We start from the raw sequence: 20,404 nt of genomic DNA, 5'->3' as shown, positions 1-20,404 counted from the left end.
TTCCTGGTGCCTGGAAGGGGTGGGACATGTCCTGGCACACCACAGAAATGGGTGACTGTGGTAGGTTGCACCCTGCTGTGAGAAGTTGCTGGGATACCTTGGGAACGGAGATACCTGGAGCCTTTATTTCTATCCTGCATCCCTGGAATGGTTGGAAACGTTATGATCCTAGCTGTGTGCAGGTTGCTCAGTGGGAATGTGAGCTGGTACTGCAGTGCTTCGCCACTGCAGCTGTGTAAATACCCACATTGTGATCTAACGTTAACATCACTGCAGGTGGCAGTGAATGGCCCAAAAGATCGGACTTCTCTCCTGTTAGATCCTTATTTGATTTTGCAGTTTGGTTTGTGTTCTTTTTTGTTTTTTTAATGAATGTTACTTAAACTGTTTAAAGTAGCATGTTCAGAGTAGGGACGGCATGCTCAGTGTAGAAGGTAGCTACAGGAAACTACTTCTGTGACATAAATCAGGTAGTCATACAGTCATTGCTTATAGATCTAACTGTTCTGTTTAAAAGGCCATCTATTCCACTCTGTGCAGTGCGCATTTAGCAAGTTCAATACTATATAGATGAACTAAGTACATACAGTAGTAACTGAAGTTCTGGAAATGTAGTTTGTGCTGTATCAGCAAACAGCAGTTAGGTAGCACAGGCTCAGCATATGCCTCCAAGAGGCTTCTCAGAAGCATCTGTCTTCCTGGAGGAACGAATCCAGGCACGTGTTGCAGCAGTGCCTGGGATCTGTGTATGTACAGAACATGCCTGGAGTGATGGAGCGGTGGTTCCGAAGAGCCTAGCAGAAAGCCTGCTTTAATGTAAAGTATCTTCCATGTTCTACCTGTGTAGAATTTTCAGGTGTATAAAGAAGACCTAACAAGAAGTCAGGTCTAATTTTGATCAACTCAGTTTCATGATTGTAGAAAACGTAAAGCAGGTACAAGCTCCTGTTCTGCTATGATGCACATAGTGCAGAGCAGGAAATGCTGCCAACTGATCTGTTTCGTTTCCTGCTTCTGTGGGATGTTGTCCCCTCTGGTGGTATTACAAGTAGCATTTCATAATTACTTTTTGTGTCATTTGTAGGGAATCTGAAAATTTCTATAGACGACAAACTAAACTCTTCTGCTTAAATATATTTTATAATTAAGAACATTATTTAATTAAGGGCACTTCCTTTTCAACCAAGTCAGTCTTTTACTCACCTGTTGTATTTTGACAGGTGCATTATTTTCTCTAATTTATTTCTGTTAAGGTGTCCTGCCTATAATAATATTTGTAATAACAAGAGCTAAACAGCAGACTAAAACCAAATTTTGAGTTTCTAAATGATAGACATCTTAGTTTTTCATCCTGTTTGTGCCTTCCATTCTGTGTGTCATTTTGGGTTGTGTTTGCACCATCATTGATGATACTGTGATGAATCGGTTGTGTCTTCTGTTTTAAGGAGTTGCCTTTATTTAGTTCAAGTCTCAATTCAGTACTTTGCTTTCATTATTTAAATATGAATTACAGCTAAATTCAGAACATAAGGAACAAATACAGTTGGCTTACTAGAAAAATCAAAACCTTGCAGGAAATGTATTTTCAGGCTTCTTGAGGGTTATTACAAATGATGCAGGCGTTCAACAAGAATGGCACGGTTTCAATAAATTGTTTGTTCTGTTGATCTTTATTTCATCATTTTGGTGGACACCATGTTAGTTAATATGCAGTTGTTTTTATCTGCAGACCTCAAAACACCTTACAGAGATGGGAATGACTGAAACCACGTGATAACGAAAGCAGTGAAAACAGATTTCGGTCAATGTTGATTGGTTCAACACACTGGTGAGCTTCATAATGTCACACATTCTGTTTGACAGCCTGAGTACCACACACATGTTTTGCTGGACTCCTCTGCAGGGATGAATGTCCTCTTGGGCAAGGAAAAGTCTTTACCTTTAAGCACTGACGCTCCCAGGCTGGGGGGTGCTTGACACTTGACAGAACTGTTTGGTAACTGGGCAGTGTGCAGCTTTTACCTGGTCTGGCATGAACTATCGGGTCTGCTGTTAAGTGTACATCTGCGTTGAGAGTATGTGACTTCTGACTCTTGGGTGAAACTGCAGCAGATGAAATGGCAAAGAATTACACAGGGCAAATATGGGAAGTTACAATAAGAGAGAACTATAACAAAAGACTTAATTTTCATAAATAAATATTAAATGTTCTTTAAAGCCCCTATCCCTTCCAAGATATACTTGTTCAGCCTGTTCCTCTCTAGTATGCGCAGGCTTGCAAATCATTTCAAGCACAGTAACCTCTCCCTGGTGTACAAAACCCAAAAGTTGTAACTGGTACAGACATAAGCCCAAGCATTTGCTGAGCTCGTCTTTAGTTTCAGTGGTAGAGGAGCGTGTTTCTAGAATGTAAAAATTCTTTGGTGTCACCTGTGATACTTCTATTGTGGTTGTTCCTGTGGTGTGTAACTCCCATAACAGACTCACAGTAAAGCACCTCTTGGTTTTGAAAATGTCGCTGCCCTTGATGACCATTGTTGCAACATGCTGCTGTTCCTCACGTTCCCTTCCTGCATCTTCCAGACTATCCCCTCCTACTTAGCGTGAGCAGGACAGATAGCTTGCAGCTGATTTAGTTTAGCTGGAGGAACATGCACTTCATGCTTTTGGGCCACTTGTGAGTTAAATCCTTTTGAAGAGGGCAGGTGTGGTGGGATTCTCTGCAGATACAAGGGTTCCATTTCTTTTGCCCTTAGGCTATTAGAGCTGCCAGGCCTACAGCACTGTCTGACTGTTTCTTGTCCTCGTCCTCGCCACTGTCGGCTGAAGGGCTGCTGCTCTGCCAGCATTCTGCAGAAGACACTACTGAACCAGGCTTGTACTCTGTTCTCAGTCTTGGTCAGCTACTGTAAGCTGCAAAGGCACTTTGACTTCCCTGGTGAAAGCAATCATAGTTTTCCCTTCATTCAGCAAAACCATGCAGGGAACAGTGATTCAACATAATAACATGTTTATTATTCTTGGAAAACCTGGCCATGAACTCTGTTCCTGGCCATTATTCCACTCTTGCTGAATTTTAATGAAAAACTTTTAGACAATTGTATTAACAGAAATTTCCACCTGGCACTTCATTTATAACAGGCTACCAATGTTTAGGTAACTCTTCAATCGAAGAGAAGAACGATTGCAATTCTGAAGTCTGAGTATTGCTGACTCTCCAGCTAAGAGAGACTCTCCAACTCTCCAGTTGTTTGGTAACACTTAAGATTTTACAGAGGTTTATGACGCATATCAAGAGTAGCTTAAGAAATTTCAATAGTTGTTAATTATTGTGTATACTATTTTTGCCACAAGGGGTTGCTATATGCCTACAGCTTACTGTGCTAGCCTCAGAAAACAGCTAGTTTCGTACAGGGAGGTGTATTTTAATCTGCTGAAAAAGTTTCAAAGAGAAAAAAAATAATAGTTTATGAAAGCATCATCTGGTTTTTCACAGTGGACATGACTCTGTAGGACTTGTGAAGATACAAAGGGTGTAACTAGATAGTAGCAGAAAGTGGTAGTGATTCCTTACCCTTGCTCCATTCTCTGTGTTCCTAGCTGTAGTCAATTACAAATGAAACACAGAACAAGGAATAGGGTCAAGTGCATACTAGATTGGTGTCAGGTAAATTTACATAGCTAAGTAAGATTTGCTGGTTTTGTAGGTGCTTTCATATTACCTTTCTAAATATGGTGACTTCAGAATGCATTCATTGCTTCATGAACCAGGCAACATTGAAAAGTTTGGTACAGCATTTCATATTCAACAGTTGGGTATAAAGGGATGAAATTTCTGAAGCAGACTTCATTTATACACAGTGCTTTTCTCTTGTCTTTCGGGTTTGCTTCTGGTGATTACTTCAGAACTTATTTTTACATAAAGGAATAATTAATACTTTTACAAAGCAATTGTAAAAAAAGTTTTATATAATAGCTGTCATTTTAGATGCACAGTATGCATCTAAATATACTGTATACTGAAATAGAACAGTCACTAAAATGAAGATTGACTGTAAAATTTAAATCCAAGCTTCTACTTTCATTGTTTGTAACTTTCTTAAATTCTTTCCAGTTTAAATTTTCCGTATTTGGTATCTTTTTTCAAAGTTAGAGTTGGAGCAAACTCTGAGCTATCTTTAAGCTACACAAGCCTGGAATATTTGTTCTTTATGTATTATTATCACGAAACATAAAAAACAATGAAAAGCAAATTATCTATTAAAAAAACAGCTGACATTTTTAAACTTTGTTTATTCTTGGATCTCAACCTTAAAAAGTAAAACAAGTCAAAAAGCTACATGTAGAATGATGGGATTTTGTTGGAGCTGTTCACAGATGCCAAAGATGGGTAGGCATGTAATTGCTTGTCCACAGTGTGTGTGCATTTGAGCTCTTCTATACAAAAGTCTTGTGAGGTTTCTAAAGACAGTACTTCATAATACGTTACGAAGAGCCCTCCGCCTATGTTGAAAACTGTAGCTGCTAGTCCTTTAGTAGCAGACTAAAATTGGCCTTGCTACCTTGAATTGTAATGAATAAAAAGACAAAGGGGAGGGGGGGCAGAATGTCCCAAAGCTCTGCAGGCCTTGGCTGTAAGGAGTTTAGAAACTTGGCTGGCAAAATGGGATATGCTGCGTGCATCTGCTGGTTTAAATGCATGTACTGCTCTAAACTGATAAGCTCACACTTCATGAATTGAAGAACCTGAAGTCTGAAGCTAGTAGGGATGGTAGAATAATAATCAACTCAGAATTTTTTGATTTTTTTATTATCAACCCTTCTGGTCCTTTCAAAAGGAGCAACAAAGACTACTCGCCTCTGGTGTTTTCCCCAGCTCACACAGAACCTTTCAGTAGGCTCGTGTATGCAGCTTACGGTCAAACACTGTTTTGCTTTTATGGCTCATTGTGATTAAAAACAAATTCGCATTTTAAAGAACAGTCCTTAATATTTGTAACAAAATAGAATAACACTAGAATTTTAAAAAAGGAAGTAATAATAAAAAAGACTAAAAAAACCCCAAACAAACCCAAACCCTGCCCTTTGCACCAGTTTATGTCAGTTATTTTGGTACAGGGAAGGAAAGGGAGGGAGCCTCAAGGGCAGAGAAGAAATTCTAGCTTGTCTGAGGTTGGTCTCTAGGACACGTTACTAGTGCCTTCTTTTGCAGCAGGTTTGCTTCCACTGTTATATTCTAGCATCATACTGTATTTTTTTTCTTCAAATGATTCGATAAAGAAATTGGAATGCTTGAGTGCCGATAGATGATAGAGGAATTGCCATAGAAGGAGCAGAGAGACCGGGAAACCTAAGGAGATAAAAGCTCCCAATCATTGGACCAAATTCTTTGAAGTAAGTGTATACATTTTTCATTTAAGTGGTTTATATATGTATCGCTGTATATATAGAAAGCTAATTTTGGCACACACAATCCATAGGCAGTCTAGGTGGCCAAATCATCACTTAGTGCTTGAACAGTAATTAAAAATCCAAAAGTCAAAGTTTACTATCCATCTCTGGCTGGTTTTCTGATTCACTGGAGCAACAGAAAAGACACAATCTCCCACACAGCCTCCAAAAAATCATGCAAAAGTTAAATAAGGAAGTAATGCTTATCTGCAGGTGAAATAGAAAACTTGTTGGGTAACTTAGATCTACTGTTGCAGTGCTTTACCTCTGACTTAGAATTGCTTTAGCCTTCTGCGTTCATTGTCAGTCCAGCTTCTGTAGTGAGGTAGGAGATGTAATTCTTACCTTTTTCTCTCTTTTCAAAGCAGCATCTGGTTTTGTGTAATGAAGCTATGTGGATTCTGGCTAAGAAATAACACTTAAACAGAAAATCATTCAGGTGTAAGTATATATTCAGAGAATAAGTGTGTCGTCCCCCCCCCCTTCACGTTGACTTTAGAACAGCAATTTCTGTGATAAATCATAAGGCTTATTTGTTGTCCTACCTCCCTACGCCTTTCAGAAGTGTACTCCTGACAAACAGCACACGCTAATGCCGAGTTCTCCAAGCTGCTGTCTGCAAGACCAGACCTTACACAGAGGTCGGTTTCTGATAATTTTTTTTAAAAAGTACATGATGCAAAGAGTTGGGAATAGGTGGACAGAATGGAAGCAAAGCATAAAGAAGGACAAGACGTGAAATAGAGCTGGAAAACAGTGGACAGAAAAGAGCACCAGGAACAAATTATCAATGAAAGCAATTGCACTAAATGTAATGACATTTGGAATATTTAGTTGATATCACTGATTATTATTTTTAGTATTTATCCTATTAACACTTTTCAAAAAGTAGCATCTACACCTATGGGAGTTGTTGACAAACAAGTACTGTAAGAGATAAAACATCACAAAAATGGTAAGTTCTGATGTGCTATCAGTGAAATTACTGAGGCTCTGTACAGTGTCTTCTGTGGACAGCAACTGCAAGACCTAAGCTGGTGCATGCAGGGACCATAAAGTAGTTTGACATAGGTGTTGTTTCTGACTTGGTATTAAGCTTCACTCTTGTTTTGCCCTGTAAAGCCCTGTGACCAGCTTCTAGCCTGGTTTCATAGGGAAAATACGCCTATATATAATCCCTGGGTGCATACCTGCTTGTTCCCCTTCCTCTCCTTCCCCACTAACTTTAGAATCAGTTGAATTATTTCAAGTAAAATCCAACTGAGAGTAATACTTCCATGAAATGGTGTTAGTTGAAAACAGGTAGCTAGGGTGAGACTCCCTCCTGCTGTTCTGCCACTGTGCAAAGGTGGCATCACAAGCAAGAGCAGACTGAGACATCGGACAACTGCATGCTGGGTAGGCGTTATGAATGCTGCTTTAACAGAAAAAAACAGAAATTGGAACTTACACCTTCTTAGACATCTGCAAATCCAACATTCATAAAGCTGCTGAATATAAGGTGGTGCTGATTCTACTAGCTACAGAACAAGTTGTTTTCTTAAAATCAGTAAATCAAGAATTTTCTACCAAATTGTTATTTTGCATGAGAATTAATCTGACAGGACACAAGCACCTACACTGAAAGGAAGCTCCTAAAATGTACAAGATTGTCTTCTGTGAAGGAGCCCTCCAAATCAAACAATTGAGATAGTAGGTTAGGATGAGAAGCCCAAACTAACATAAACAACACCAAAGCTGAGCAGGAAAAGTGAGAAGACTGATTTCTTATTTCCTTACTCCCCAGCATTACAGTGGACACTGCTGATATATTTCAGCTTGGTCTAAGCATCCTGTTTGGGGAAAAAAAAAAAAAAAAGGTAAAAAAAAAGGCTTTAAAACTACAAGAAGCTCTAGAAGCTTGCCTGATAAGTATGAGACTGAGGACAGCCATCGCCTTTGAGAGAGTTAAAAAAAAAAAAGAGGAGCTAAAGCATTTCAGTGGCTGGGAATGGACAAATCAGCTGACCAAATGAGTGGAAGGAGCAGAGGGCAGAACAGTTAGAGCAGAAAAACAGCTGTGGGCTAAATTCTTCCCAGAAGGAAGCTCCTGATGATGAGAGCAAAAATCTTTATGTTGCTGGTATTAAAAGCATCGCTTTACTGAGACAAATAGGGAAGCACTAAAATCAAGCCCTAGTTAAAAATACCTTGATTCTGAGCTTTCCTGTTGAACAGCAGGACCTAAATCAAATTGACTGTAAATACTATTTCAAAACTTCTGGGTTCATGCACAGAGGAAGAGTGAGCACTGGACCTGATGAGGAACAGATCCCAGAACGGTGGAGTTGTAGTTCATTTTTTTGCCCCAGATTTCAGAGACAAAGACAAAATAGTAGAAGGCTGCCAGAACTAAGACATTTCCTCTGAGAGAAAATGCCTTACTTTCCAGACCTACTCCTCATCATGTAGGCAAAATGGAGGGCAGAGGATGTGATTAAGAGGATTCTCCACTGGGAGAAAGAAGAGCTGCTGGCTGAGTTGCACACAGCGCCCTGCCCTTGGTTTGGGACGAGTCTTCAGCTGATAAGCTGCTGAAGTCGCAATGAAAGAAGTGTAAGATAACCAGCTGCTCTGCTGCTGCAACCCTCTGAGGCTTTGTTGCCGTGTTACTCTGCTCCTCGAATACCATACAAGGCAATCATGGCGAATGTTCTTGAGAGGATGCTCTTGTACGTAAGCCTGCAACTTGTGTCTGAACACATGCATGGATTCTCTTGTACCCCTGACAGGCGCACTGAAAGAAAAGAAGGCATAGCGTAGAGAATGTTCTAGAATACTCTGGCACTGTAATAATTATTTTGCAGTTAATTCAGATTTAGTTTTTCATGATGAATTTCATATGAACATAAATCATAGTTTGCCCAAGCAAACTCTATAAATGTATTTTGGATTGTCGCTACATTTTCCTTTTTTGGTGTGATGAGGATTCATTTTTTAATTAATTATGTGAAACTGTACTGTAGGAATTCTGTGTAGGGAAGCCACGCAGTTTGGCGTCTGTGCGGGGAATAGCTGGAGTATTGGGCATTTGAGGTGGAAAAGGCAAGCAGTGTGAGGTTGGGAGAGAAAAACACAACAAATCAGTGTTTCTGCTAACATTATTAACTGTTGTGCTCATAATCATAGAATCACAGGTTGGAAAAGACCTCCAAGATCATCGAGTCCAACCGTCACCCCAGCACCCCCATGCCTGCTAAACCATGTCCTGAAGTGCCACATCTACACGTTTTTTGAGCACCTCCAGAGATGGGGACTCCACCACCTCCCTGGACAGCCTGGTCCAGTGCCTGACCACTCTTTCTGTGAAGAGATTTTTCCTAATATCCAATCTAAACCTGCCCCGACGCGACAAGAGGCCATTGCCTCTCGTCCTGTCGCTGGTTAGTTGCAAGAAGAGACTAACCCCCGCCTCAGGGCATTCCAGCCATCACTGATAAATCTATGTCTTAATAGGTAAAAAACCCCACACAGTTCGAGACTAAACCCAGTCACGCGAGATGTTTATCTCCCTGTAAAAAGCCCCTAGAGACAGTGCTCTGTGGTGGCTACCTTGATGCAGCTGATCGGGGTTACGCAGGCAGCGCCGACCTCAGCTCCGTGCGCCAAAGGAGAAACGTCGGTGCCTGGTTCTCCTTCCCGTGCGGCGCGCCCGCCCCGGCTGCCTCCGCAGGTGCCGCTTCCCGGCACGGGGCGCGGCCTGCCCAGCCCGGCTGGCCTGGGGCCCGGTCAGCGGCAGTCCGAGCGCCCTGCGGTCGGCGTTCACTACCTTACACCCGTCTTCCTGTCCTCCGCGACTCCTGCCGGCGGGGGCGTCGTGAGCCTCGGCTGCTGACCGGCAGGCAGCGGCCCGGCGGCGAGGCGGCTCACCCCGTGGGGATCTGCGGCGGCGGCGGCAATTCCACTGCCTCCCGAGGGGGCTCTGCTGGCGCCGAAGCCTTCGCGGGGGGCGGGCACCGCCCCGCCGCGCCCGCTGCTCGCCGGCTCCGGCCCCGCCCCGGGCGCTGCCCGCCCCGCCCCGCGAAGCCCCGCCCCGCCCCGCCCTGGGAGCTGCCCGCCCCACGGAGCCGGCCCCGCCCCGCCCCGGGCGCTGCCCGCCCCGCGGAGCCGGTCCCGTGGAGGGGCGGCCGTGGGGGTGCGCGGGGCGGGGTCTGCCGCCGCCTGCGCCCAGGGAGCTCCTCCCGCCGACGGGCCTGGCTGGCCGCGGAGGAGCTGTGCCTGGGCCGCGCCGCGAGAGCCCCTGGGCGCGGCGGCCGGACCCCGCCGGCGGAGGTGAGCCTTCTCTCCTCCTCCTCCTCCTCCTCCTCCTCCTCCTCTCTCCCCCCCCCCCCCCCCCCCCCCCCCCCCCGCCGGTGCGTGCCCTTCTCCCGGGCTCTCCGGGGGGCTCGGCGGGAGCGCGAATGAAACTTTCTGGCCGAGGAGCGTGTGCGGGCATGTCGGGCTGCCGCGGCGGCCGGCGGGGCGGCGGGGCTGAGGCGGCGCCTGCCCGGGGCCGGGGCCGGGGCCGGCACAGGTGGGGGCAGGGCAGGGCGGAGCGCGGCCGGCGGGCCGAGGTGGGGCGGGCGGGTCTACCCGGGGCCGGGCCGAGCGGGCCCTCCGCGGGGCGCTCCCGCAGGGGCGAGGCCTGGCGCTGGCTGCGCGGCCGGGATTGCCGCCGGCCCGGCGCCCGCGTTCGCGTGCCTGTGGCCAGTACCTTTGTCGTGCCTTTATCGGCGGGGGTTCCGGAGAAGAAAATTGCTTTCAGGAAAACTTGATTTCTTTGCGGTGACTCGTTTGTGGTAGTAAAACGTGAGGAAAAGCTGCTAAGAGCAGGAGCCCTGCCGGGGCTGTCTGGCCAGCAGTATGGCAGCCGGGCTGGGCAGCCGCGGCGAGGGCGGCCCTGAGACGCCGGGTGGGTGGTGTGTGGCGTTCACCCTTGCCGTGTGTCGCTGGGTGGGTGGGTGGTTTGTGGTATTCACCCTCGCCGTGCGTCGCTGGGCGGGTGGGTGGTGTGTGGCGTTCACCCTTGCCATGCGTCGCTGGGTGGGTGGGTGGGCGGTGTGCGTGCGGTGTTGGGGGCAGAGCTGGTGGGCAGGGAGGGGTTCAGCGGGTTACACTCAGGCCAGGACTGGGGGTCTGGGGCGCTTGTCCACTGGGAATGGCCTGGGCTTGGCGACTGAAGTAGAAGGTCCTGCCCGTGCGGTCATCAGCGTTGGGCTGCTGTGATCTCAGGAATAGAATGGTAAAATGGTAATTTAATTTGTCTTTGAATACATGAGTTACTGTGTATTTTATAACATACTTTCTAAAGCTTTCGGATTTCTCGGTGGTGTTATTTCAGTGATTTGTTTGCCCTGGCCTCATAATGCATATTTATAGGACAGAGAATAAACTGGGTCCTAAATGATTGTTTTCAAAACCAGAATGTAACTGAAGGCATTATTCAGTGAGGATGAGCCTCGGGGGGGAAATAAAGGGGTTTAGATCTGCCCCAGTGTGGTACTGAGCAGGTCCCCTCGACCCATTTCTCTGCGTTGTGCCCACCTCCGTTTCCTCTTAGTGACAACGTGGAAGTGGCACTTGTCTGGTCTGCCTCGGAGGTGGTGCCTTCTGGCTGATGAAGCAAATGCTGCTTTTCTGTTTGGAGAGCTGACAGTTGGGGATGTGGGAGGCTTGCGAGGGGCTTCCGTGATTGCTGGGTGTGAAACAGTTTGCAAGAGGTGTGCTGGATTGGAGCATGTTAAACGTTCTCTCATCCAGACTACTTCAGAGTTTTGCAGGATTGTTCAGTACGTGTCAGTTGTTTGCAGAAGTCCTAGGTTAGCTCAGAATTTTGGTAGCTTAAAAATAGCCTGATGCTTATAAAATTAAAAATACCAGGAAATAAGGGAAATAAATGTCATACCTTGGATCCTACAGAATTTCCTCCCACTGTAGTTTGATATGCAGCTGCCAAAAAAGAACATTTCCCGTTTGTTCTGATCTGACAGCTAAATGCTGGGAAAACAGTATTATGTTATTAAATAATGTAAACAAGGTAAGCACAAATACACTCCCCTAGCAATAGCAAAAAGAAACTGTATTTAAAGCTTCGTTTAGATAGATGCTCTAAAGTGCTGGTTGTCTTGCTTTCTCAGTTTAGCTAACCATTGGAATGTCCAAATGGTGATGAATTATGTCAACTTTAGAGCCAAAACATATTTGGTTCATGGCCAAAGCTGCTCAGCTTCCCATAACAGTCTGTAGGAAGAGTTTTGTGTGTCTAACCACAGTCCTGAAGTTGATGCCATAGCAACATTGTGATCCGAGTATATACTTTTGAAGACAGCTAAGCAGTCTTAGCAGAGTTGTTCTGTTTTTCTTTAGCTAAACTTCTTACTGTCATCAAGATTAAACCTTTCTTTGAAGAGGAAAGATTAATCGGCAAGCCTTCAAACCCTTGTGTGTGTAGGAACACCAGCCTGATCTGTTGGTTATTTGTGATGACACCCGTAAACACATCTGTAACTTGAAATTTATACTAATGGTTTTAAAATTAAGATTTTTCTGTAGAGGTGCTGTTTTGACTAAAAGTCAGTATTTCAGGCTCTGTCAGGAGCTAGATCTTTGTTTTTTCCGGAAGAACAGAGAAAGGCCAGCTTTGGGTTTTGTGTGTGAGTAAGGTTTGAGAAAAGTGGTTTAGTTCATGTCTTTTGGTTGCTTTCCACTCCCAGGACTTAACATGGAGGTTGAAGTTTGTTTATCACAAAGCTGTGGCAATGTAAGAAGAAAAAAAGCCTGTGGCCTAACGAAAGTGTAAGGTCTTGCTTTTTAAAAATTTGTTTGTGTATAGGAGGCACCGCTGTTACTCAGCAGTCAGTTTTGTAAGAAGTAAGGCATAGGATAACACCAAACTGACAAAAGCCCCAGAAGCAAGCACTGAAACAGTCCATGAGCCTCACTGCATTTGGCTTTGTATTTAACTTTAGTTTGAAAAGTGCCTTGTTTTTTTTTTTTTGAGGGGTGTGTTTTTGTTTTGAAGAAAAAAAGTTTGTTTTGGTGGAGCCTTAAACTCTCTGATCTTGTCCTGAAGGGAATAAAAGGATCAGTTCCTTGTTAATGCAAAATATCTATTGTGTGGCTGGGACATTAATGTGTCTACCGCCTGTGCTTATCTCTTACTACCTGCTCCTTTTAAAATTGTTTAGCATGACTGATTAAATCCTTTAGTATTCATTATATTTAGGAAATTCTATAAGGATATCTCAGCGTGCTTACCTTAGATTATTTATGAAAGTATAAAATATAGAATAGAGGGCATGAGATGCTCGCTATTCTGTATTTAGCCTCACCATATACCTTTAAGAGTCTAGTGCAACCTACCTTTCCTGCTTACTTAGGATGGGGACAATTCAAAGCAGGGAAAGACTGAGCCAAAACGCAGGTTTTCCGCTCTCCAGTTTTGTGATTTAGCAAAACAGTGCGCCTTTGATCCCCTTATCGTAGCTAAAATGTCCTGTTGCTCCTCCCCGCTGCCCCTGTTTTTCAGCTTCATGAAGAGACTGATCCTGCGGAGTCTGCGTTGCCCTTATTTTAGGTTTCTGTGCTGTATAGGTGATACATTACTGTACAGCCTCTTTTCATCCATCCTTGTCACTCCTGCACCTTGAAGTACATTCATTGTGGTTCATGTTAATGTAAAGACTTTAACTTTTAAAGTCCTGTTTCTTTTGCCGTGTTTCAGGAATGCTGTTTTTCTTCCTCCCCTCCGCTCACTGAGAGGAGGCCTGTTAAGCTATAGGCTTAGTCCGTAACAGCACTTTGGTACTGGAATATTAAACTTTGCAATACCTTAACTTCAGTGCTTGGCCTCCATGAATAATGCATGGAGGTGCTCCTGTGCCTAAGTGATGTTCGTAAGAGTCTGGAAGCAGAAGGCCAGGTAACAAAAAGTGTCTATTGGAGTTATTCCTCCATTCTGTGGTTGCAAGTAGTTGCTGGAATATGTGCTTTATTTCCTGAGGCAGTGCCATCTCCAATTTAGTATCTCACTTACTTTCTTTTCTCTTCTTAATCTGGAATAACAATTTCTAAGGAGGGTGACAATTTGAAAACAGAAGTTCCGCTAGCTTGTTGGATGAAATGCCTTGCAGCTCAGCCAGCTTGCCAGGTTTGAAGTGCCGCCTCGCTGGTTTCTTGTCACATGGGATGTCAGTTCTGAAGTGTTCGCACAGAACAGTGTGCTAGGTTTCGTAGGCTGCATAATGCTTTCAGCTTGAGAATCTCTCTGGGTCTTAAGCACGGATCAGTTCAGTGATAGCACTGAGTCCTTTGCATAGCCGCTAGCAGAAATTGAAGTGTCTTTGAGGTCGAATCAAGAGCTGCTTTTAGGATCTCGATGTTGTTGAAGTTGGTGGCAATGCTCCGTAAGTTATTGCACATTTGACCTTTTTTTGTAAATACTCTGTGTCAACAGGTGAAGGGGTTATGGCTTTTTAGTGTTTGCATGGTGACTTGTTTGGTGAAGCACTGCGCTGTGAAGCGCTTCTCGGGCACTTTCACCATCCAGATGACCAAAATAATTTTGGACATAGGGCTGAGCTTGAATTCCTCTAGTTCTTACTCATGTGCCTTGGTGAATTGAGCTGTATCTGGATGTGTATGAAACTCAAAAACTAGAAGCGTCTTAGAGTTCTGCTGATCTTAAATATTGTAACCGCGGGAGGGACAAAGCTACAGAGATGTATTTTGAATCTTTCTGTGGATTTTTTTGCCAGCTGCCTTAATTTCATGGTGTTGCTTTAAAGATAGAACTTGTGAATTATCACTACATGCAGATTTCCATGTTTCCGATTTCTGAAATACAGGATGGTGTTAAAAGAGAAAAAATTCCATAGCCTAAGGTGAAATTGTTTGCAGTCTCTTTATGGCCCACAGGACAATTTCTGCTCTGATTAGTGACCTGAGTATTATTCAAATTCAACACCTTGTTTAAAAAAGAAGATACATTGCATTCCAGCACTGTAAGCATTAACCCATCAGAGGAGGGCATGCGAGGTGAATGTGTGACGAGCTGCAGGGTGCGTGGGGAGCCCAGGGCAGTGGTGGAGTCCCCATCCCCGGAGGTGTTCAAAAAAACGTGTAGATGTGGCACTTCAGGACGTGGTTTAGCAGGCATGGTGGTGTTGGGTTGACAGTTGGACTTGGTGATCTCAGAGGTCTTTTCCAACCTTAGTGATTCTGCGAGTGCAGGAGAGGCACGGGTGGAGCAGGCGTGCCCAGTGTGAGTGGTCTCCAGGAGGAGCCGCCCTGGCAAATGCCGCTTGGGATGCTGGTGGCGCGGGAGTGTGCGAGTTCATGACACAAGTCAGGAGCGGGAGTTTTGAACCTCGTTTGCTTCAAGTTGTTTCTTACGCTTTCCCTTCTACCTACATATTCCCGCTATCTAGCTCAGACAAATCTACAATTAAAATATTCAAAAATTAGCATGTTTGTAGCGAAGTCTGAAGACTTTGTAAGGAGTCTTTTTGGCTTAACCCAAGGTACTGCTGCATATAGTCCTCTAATTGGGATAGCAAAGCACGCTTGGCCGCATTGAGGAGCGTTGGCTTCTGGTTGAACTTCTGACTTCTCTGTAAAGGTCACTCTCTTTTACATACTCTTATTGCATTAGCAACTGTTGTTAGTGCTTGTGTTACCTGTACCTAGTAGTAGCATATACAGTGCAATTTCAGAAAGGTGTAGGGTGAAAGGGCTGCTGCTTGTTTGCTGCATATTTCATGTATTTGATAATTAACAGTTCTAAAAACAAAGGTGTCTGTAAAAAGTTTACTTCATTGCATTGAAGTTGCCCATATGATGTAGGTTGGCTTTTATGTTTTGGTTTTTAGTTTATTGGTGGGGTTTTTTGTTGGGCTTGTTGTTTTTTTGGGGGGCGTGGGGAGGTATGGGTAGTTCTTTTGTTTGTTTGTTTGTTTTTTTAAAAAAGACTCGATGTTAGTCTTGGTTAAATTTAGATCCAGCGGGAGAGAAGCTGGAACTTGTTAAGCAACACAGGAAACGCCCTGAAAGAAAGTTTTTGATGTGTGTTTGTGTGTGAATGTGAACTCTGCAGCTGTGTGGCTGGAGCTGGGCAGTGGGGAGCTCTGTTTAGCTTAGAGTAGTTTTGCATCTTTAAATATTGCATTAGCTTCATTAGCTGCCATGCACTTAATGTCATTGAGTATTATTGAATATCTATGACTTGTCAAAAGCTGGCAGTTGTAAGTCAAATTCAAAGCTATTCAAAATGAAGTGTTGAATTGCTGAAAAAGGCGGAGTCCACATTAAACTGCTTCACCTTTATTTTATCTAGAAAAATATTAGCATTTATGAGCCCAAAGATTGTGCTTTTCTTCTTTCAGTCATTTAATATGAAATGAATGCATTCCTTTTTTTAACAGATGTCCTTTCCTTACAATCTATGTTTCTGACCATACTTTAACAAGTTAGGATTTGAACAGTATAGAAGTAGGAATAAATAGAAGCAAAATATGACCTTTGTTTTTTGAAACTTAAATGAGATGAAAGTTTCTACAGAGTTTAATGTGTGGGTTGTTATTGGTTTGGGCTTGTTTTTTTGGGTTTTTTTGTGTGTGTTTGTTTTGTTTTTGAGCAAAAATGATAAAACACAGAATATTATTAATATGGATTTTGGAGGGAGACTGTTTTTGTGGTTTACACCAGAAATGCTTTTGAGTTGATTATTTAGTTAATATAGTTCAAGGGCTGTTTTACACTGGGCTGAATTCCCACTGAGGTTGCAAGGGGATTTTTTTGTGTTAGTAAGGACTGAGTTCCTGGATTTTTCTACAATATTTGTGAGAAATTGAAAGTTTGAAGAAAAGAGAGAGGAATATTACTGCCACAAAGTGTAGGCATGGTTTTGCTATGACAAAGTTTTCAGCACTTCCCAACTACTAATACAGAATCTCTGTGTGCAGGCAAGAATTACTTTGAAAAGTTCAACAGAAGACATCAGGGGAAAACTTTGCTTTGTCCTCGGATAAATTATACTTGGCAAAGGTAGAATGGGGTATAGGAACATTGTGTCTTACAGTATGATGTACCAAACTGATGCACAGTTTCAGAGTTCATAGATGTATTTAAAACTCGGAGAATACAGAGCTGGTGCGTGTAGGGTTTTCGTTTATTCTGAGCCTGAGCTATTATTTGTGCCACTGCAGTACATTACCACGTGTGTCTTCTGTAAGTTTGCAGCAAGTCGATCGGTGAGCGATGGGAGCACTTTATAATACACTCATTCAGAGGAACTAGGCATGTTTTGAAAGTTTGGGAAAAAAGATCTAATTAATGGTGGGGTTTTTTCCTGACCAAAAGTTCTACACTTTTTCTTTAAAAGACAATTTGGAAAGGAGAGCAAAAGTGGCATGAAGTTATTTTGATCTGTCAGAGTTCAAAGCTTTGTAAAAGTCTGCACCAGAGGAGTGTGCTGGAAGGTGTGATAGAGAGGGCTTTTTTTCTCCCTCTTTTCCTTCCCTCCCCTGTGCCTGCTCAAAGGATTCTGCCAAGGCTCTTGCATCCCCTGCAGCAGTGTGTACCACCAGAGCTGCATCCCGGATTGCACTGGTGAAATGGGCTTCTCGAGAGAGCTCATTTCGTTAGTAGCGTGTGCCAAGAATCTGGCTAACTGGCACCTGAGAAAACTGGCGCTGTCCCTCAATCTGGTAGAAGCAAGATTCTTTTCTTCCTATCTTCACCATGTCTGCTAGTAGGAAGAAGGAATGCTTTTCTCCTTAGTGAGCCTCGCTTCCGCCTCCTTTCTTCAATTAGTTGTCCTCAGGAGCAAAACTGAATTTGTTCCTTTCCAGTTTCTCTTCAGGATTTTGAGTAAAGTGAGCTCTTGTTGGTCTTACAGCTGTTCTCTTTGTAAATCAGGGAACTCGGCTCATTTGATTTACATGGGACTTGCAAGCATCCCATTAACAGGTTGGATGGGGCAGTGTATATTGTCTTGGCAAACCTGTAAAGATTTACGTAGACAGAAGATTTTAATGGATAATTCTTTTTTTTTAAAGGATGCAAGTTTGTATTCCACTACTAGTTAAATTCCGGTTGTGAGATTTAAGTATTTTTTTCTGGACACTTGTCTGTGGAGGGAATGCTTTCTGGCATCCGTATTAGAGGCTTTTTGCAGTGCTTGGCTCTAATTACTCAGGACAACTGTAGAATTTTAATAAATACGGGCTTGCCAGGTATTTCATATTTTTGGTAAGAGCATGTAAGATCTTGTCTACACCAGGGAGTTCTTGCAGAATGAGGCAGGGTGTGAATGTGAAGCACTTTTCCCCTTGTATAGACAAGCCTTTAATTTTTATTCAAGAGCAAACTCTGGGGTGTTCCACATATGTTCTTGTCCCCGCTTTGAGCTCTGCAGTGGTCTTATGGCTGGCAGAGAATAATACCTGAAGCGTGTGTTTAGTTCATATGAATAATCTTATTGATTTCAGTGGTCTGCTTGTGTAAAGAGGGTACACACGTGTTGGCTTGTGGCAGGATTGCAGACTTGCTTATGAGCCCTTTGTGGTAGATACTGTCTGTCATAGATGTTCAAACAGAGCTTATTTTAACGCTGTAACAAGGTCTTTAAATACTACTGCATTGTACGTTAAAATGAGAAGTGCTTAAGGGGAAGAGGAATTGGAAGAATATAGACGTTAGAGTGTTTCCATGTAGTTTACACTATGGAAGACTGCTCGAGTCTTGTCCGTAAAATAGTATGATCAAGTAATTAAAAATGGAAGGTTTACGTTTTACAAGAGACAGAGAAAGGTGGCATCCCAGGTCTTATGATATGAAGTAGGGAGGATAATGTTTCTGCTTTGCCACGTTCCTCTGGGTGAGATTTCAGGAGATAGTTGAGCCAATCTAACAGTTTGTTGTGATTCAAAGGAATGGTTTTCCTTCCTTCTGTACCTGCCGTGAGATCCTGCCCTTTTTCCCGTGTCATCTCAGTTGCTTGTCTGACTCTGCAGTGCAGTCCAGGAAACACATAGCAAACTGTCAGCGCTGGCACAGTGCGGCAGGAATATGCAGCTGACCCCTTTGGCCATCTTGTGAAGCCTTGTCCGTTACGACCTTGAGCAAACTGGCTTTTGCTCCTCTAAAGTAACATGGAAATAAGACCACTGCCTTCCCTGCAGGCTGTTACGGGCTGTAATGTTATGCCGTGAGATGCTATGAGGAAGAAGAGGTAGTATATATAGCTGCTGAAGATACATTCTGATTTATGTACCTTCTAGATTATGTAACTTAAGTGTCTGGTCTCTAGGCAGCCTCAAGTATGTTAATGTTAGATTCCCACGTTTGCTAATTTATGCACTTGGAGTACTGCATTATACCCTTTTTTTTTTTGGTGTGTGTGTGTGTGTGTAATTGTGTGTGTAATTGTGCTGATGTGTCCTAGACAACGATAACAGTCCCAGTACATTTGAGCCTTGTGTTCCTGCTTATTTCCGCGTTTTAGGGTCACTTAGGAGTTGCATCTTGCTCTCTTTTCTGGGGGGGAAGTGTTTGTTAACAGATCCATTTAGGCAGTTGGGTCCTCTGAAGGAGATAACTGTCTGCATTGCATTTTTAATACAGGTCTCCAAGATTTTATTGTGTGACTTGCTCTACCGGAGCAGGGAGTTGAACCAGATGACCATGTGCCTTCCAACTTCAGCCATTCTGTTGCTCTACCCTAATCAAAGAAGTCTTAAGGAGTGTGGTTATTTTTCATCATCATGGATATTTCAAACTGTTGTTGCACACATACCACTCTACCTCCAATAACCGAGGCTAGAAGATAGATAGCCTAATGATGAAAATACCAACATCAGCTTGAAACCAGAGCAATATATTCTAAAAGACACATTAAAACCTCCAAAAGTGCTTACTTAATAATAGATGTGCTCATCTCTGTCTTTAGGCCTGAGGAGCAGGAAGGATATAATGTGTCATTTGTCTACAGAGTTTGGATGAAGCCCTGCATTTGGTTTCTGGCAAAAGTGAGTGGCTGTGATTCCCAGCCATAGGAGTGAAAGTTAAACAGCTGGCACATAAGAGAAATGGTGGTATACTGGCATGGAGAAACTGAAGGGAGCTGTATTGTTGCCTTCTCCACTGGCGGATTAATTTCAGTGATGTTTTCAAAGTTCAGATTCCTTAGCAGAGTGACTGTCAACTATCTGAACATTTTTTCCTCTTCTGAGAGATCTACTTAGCATCTGTAGTGGTCTGCCCTGCTGAGTTACCTGCAACCAGAGACGGGGCTGGAGACTTTGAAAGGAAGAAAACGGTGGGGTGATGACTTTTGGCAGGCCATGTACGATGCAAACGTGTATCAGCACTCTGTAAAGTCAGCAGCATTTTGACTGGTCTCCTTTCCTATTGTTACATAGAGTAATTCTGCCAGGAAAATTGTCCACGCTTACTGTAAATTTGCTATTCAATGCATGAAAGAAATGGTGCAAGAAGCCTTCACTTCTAGACGCTAAGTGTATATTTTAATATTATGTCCTGCAATATTTTCCTGGCGTTATATGCATCTACTGATCAAATACTGCCAGGTTTCACTAGTGCTGGCTTTGGCTTGGTATTAAATGATTTCATTTATCATTTGGTGGGAATTTTGTTTTCATTTTCTGAATTGATCATCAGTTAGTCTGTTAAAGTCTTCACAATTCAGTGATTTTTTTCATGTACAAAGTGGTACCACTGTTGGACCAGATACAAGTGATGCAGTAGGTGGCATCTTAGGTATGTAAAAACGTCTAAGGACCCTGAAGGTGCACAAGTCCATGGGACCTGATGAGGGGTGTCCACGGGTCCTGGGGGAACTGCCGCATGAAGTTGCTAAGCCACTCTCCATCATATTTGAGAAGTTGTGCCAGTCCGGTGAAGTTCCCACTGACTG

The 20,404-nt window shown here is 43.5% G+C and overlaps 1 protein-coding gene across 6 annotated transcripts in view; it reads left to right on the top strand.

The window, feature by feature from the left end:
• The window catches only part of TANC1 (tetratricopeptide repeat, ankyrin repeat and coiled-coil containing 1), a 114,420-nt gene that overhangs the window by 10,781 nt on the left and 83,235 nt on the right, over positions 1-20,404 (top strand). For 2 of the 6 annotated variants that reach the window (XM_075430902.1, XM_075430901.1), the window contains exon 1: positions 13,808-13,874. The exons of 1 other annotated variant lie outside the window; for it this stretch is intronic. In XM_075430902.1, the coding sequence (XP_075287017.1) occupies positions 13,847-13,874 (28 nt within the window). In that variant the 5' untranslated portion in view covers positions 13,808-13,846. Of the gene's footprint in view, positions 1-9,664; positions 9,763-9,948; positions 10,004-13,807; positions 13,875-16,359; positions 16,367-20,404 lie in introns of those variants that run through there. 3 more of the 6 variants (XM_075430906.1, XM_075430903.1, XM_075430905.1) reach the window with 3 other exon arrangements.

The sequence above is a fragment of the Opisthocomus hoazin genome, chromosome 9, assembly GCF_030867145.1.
Source record: "Opisthocomus hoazin isolate bOpiHoa1 chromosome 9, bOpiHoa1.hap1, whole genome shotgun sequence".
NCBI lineage: Eukaryota > Metazoa > Chordata > Aves > Opisthocomiformes > Opisthocomidae > Opisthocomus > Opisthocomus hoazin.
Note: the sequence above shows the minus strand (reverse complement) of the source record. Positions and strands in the feature narration are given on the sequence as shown.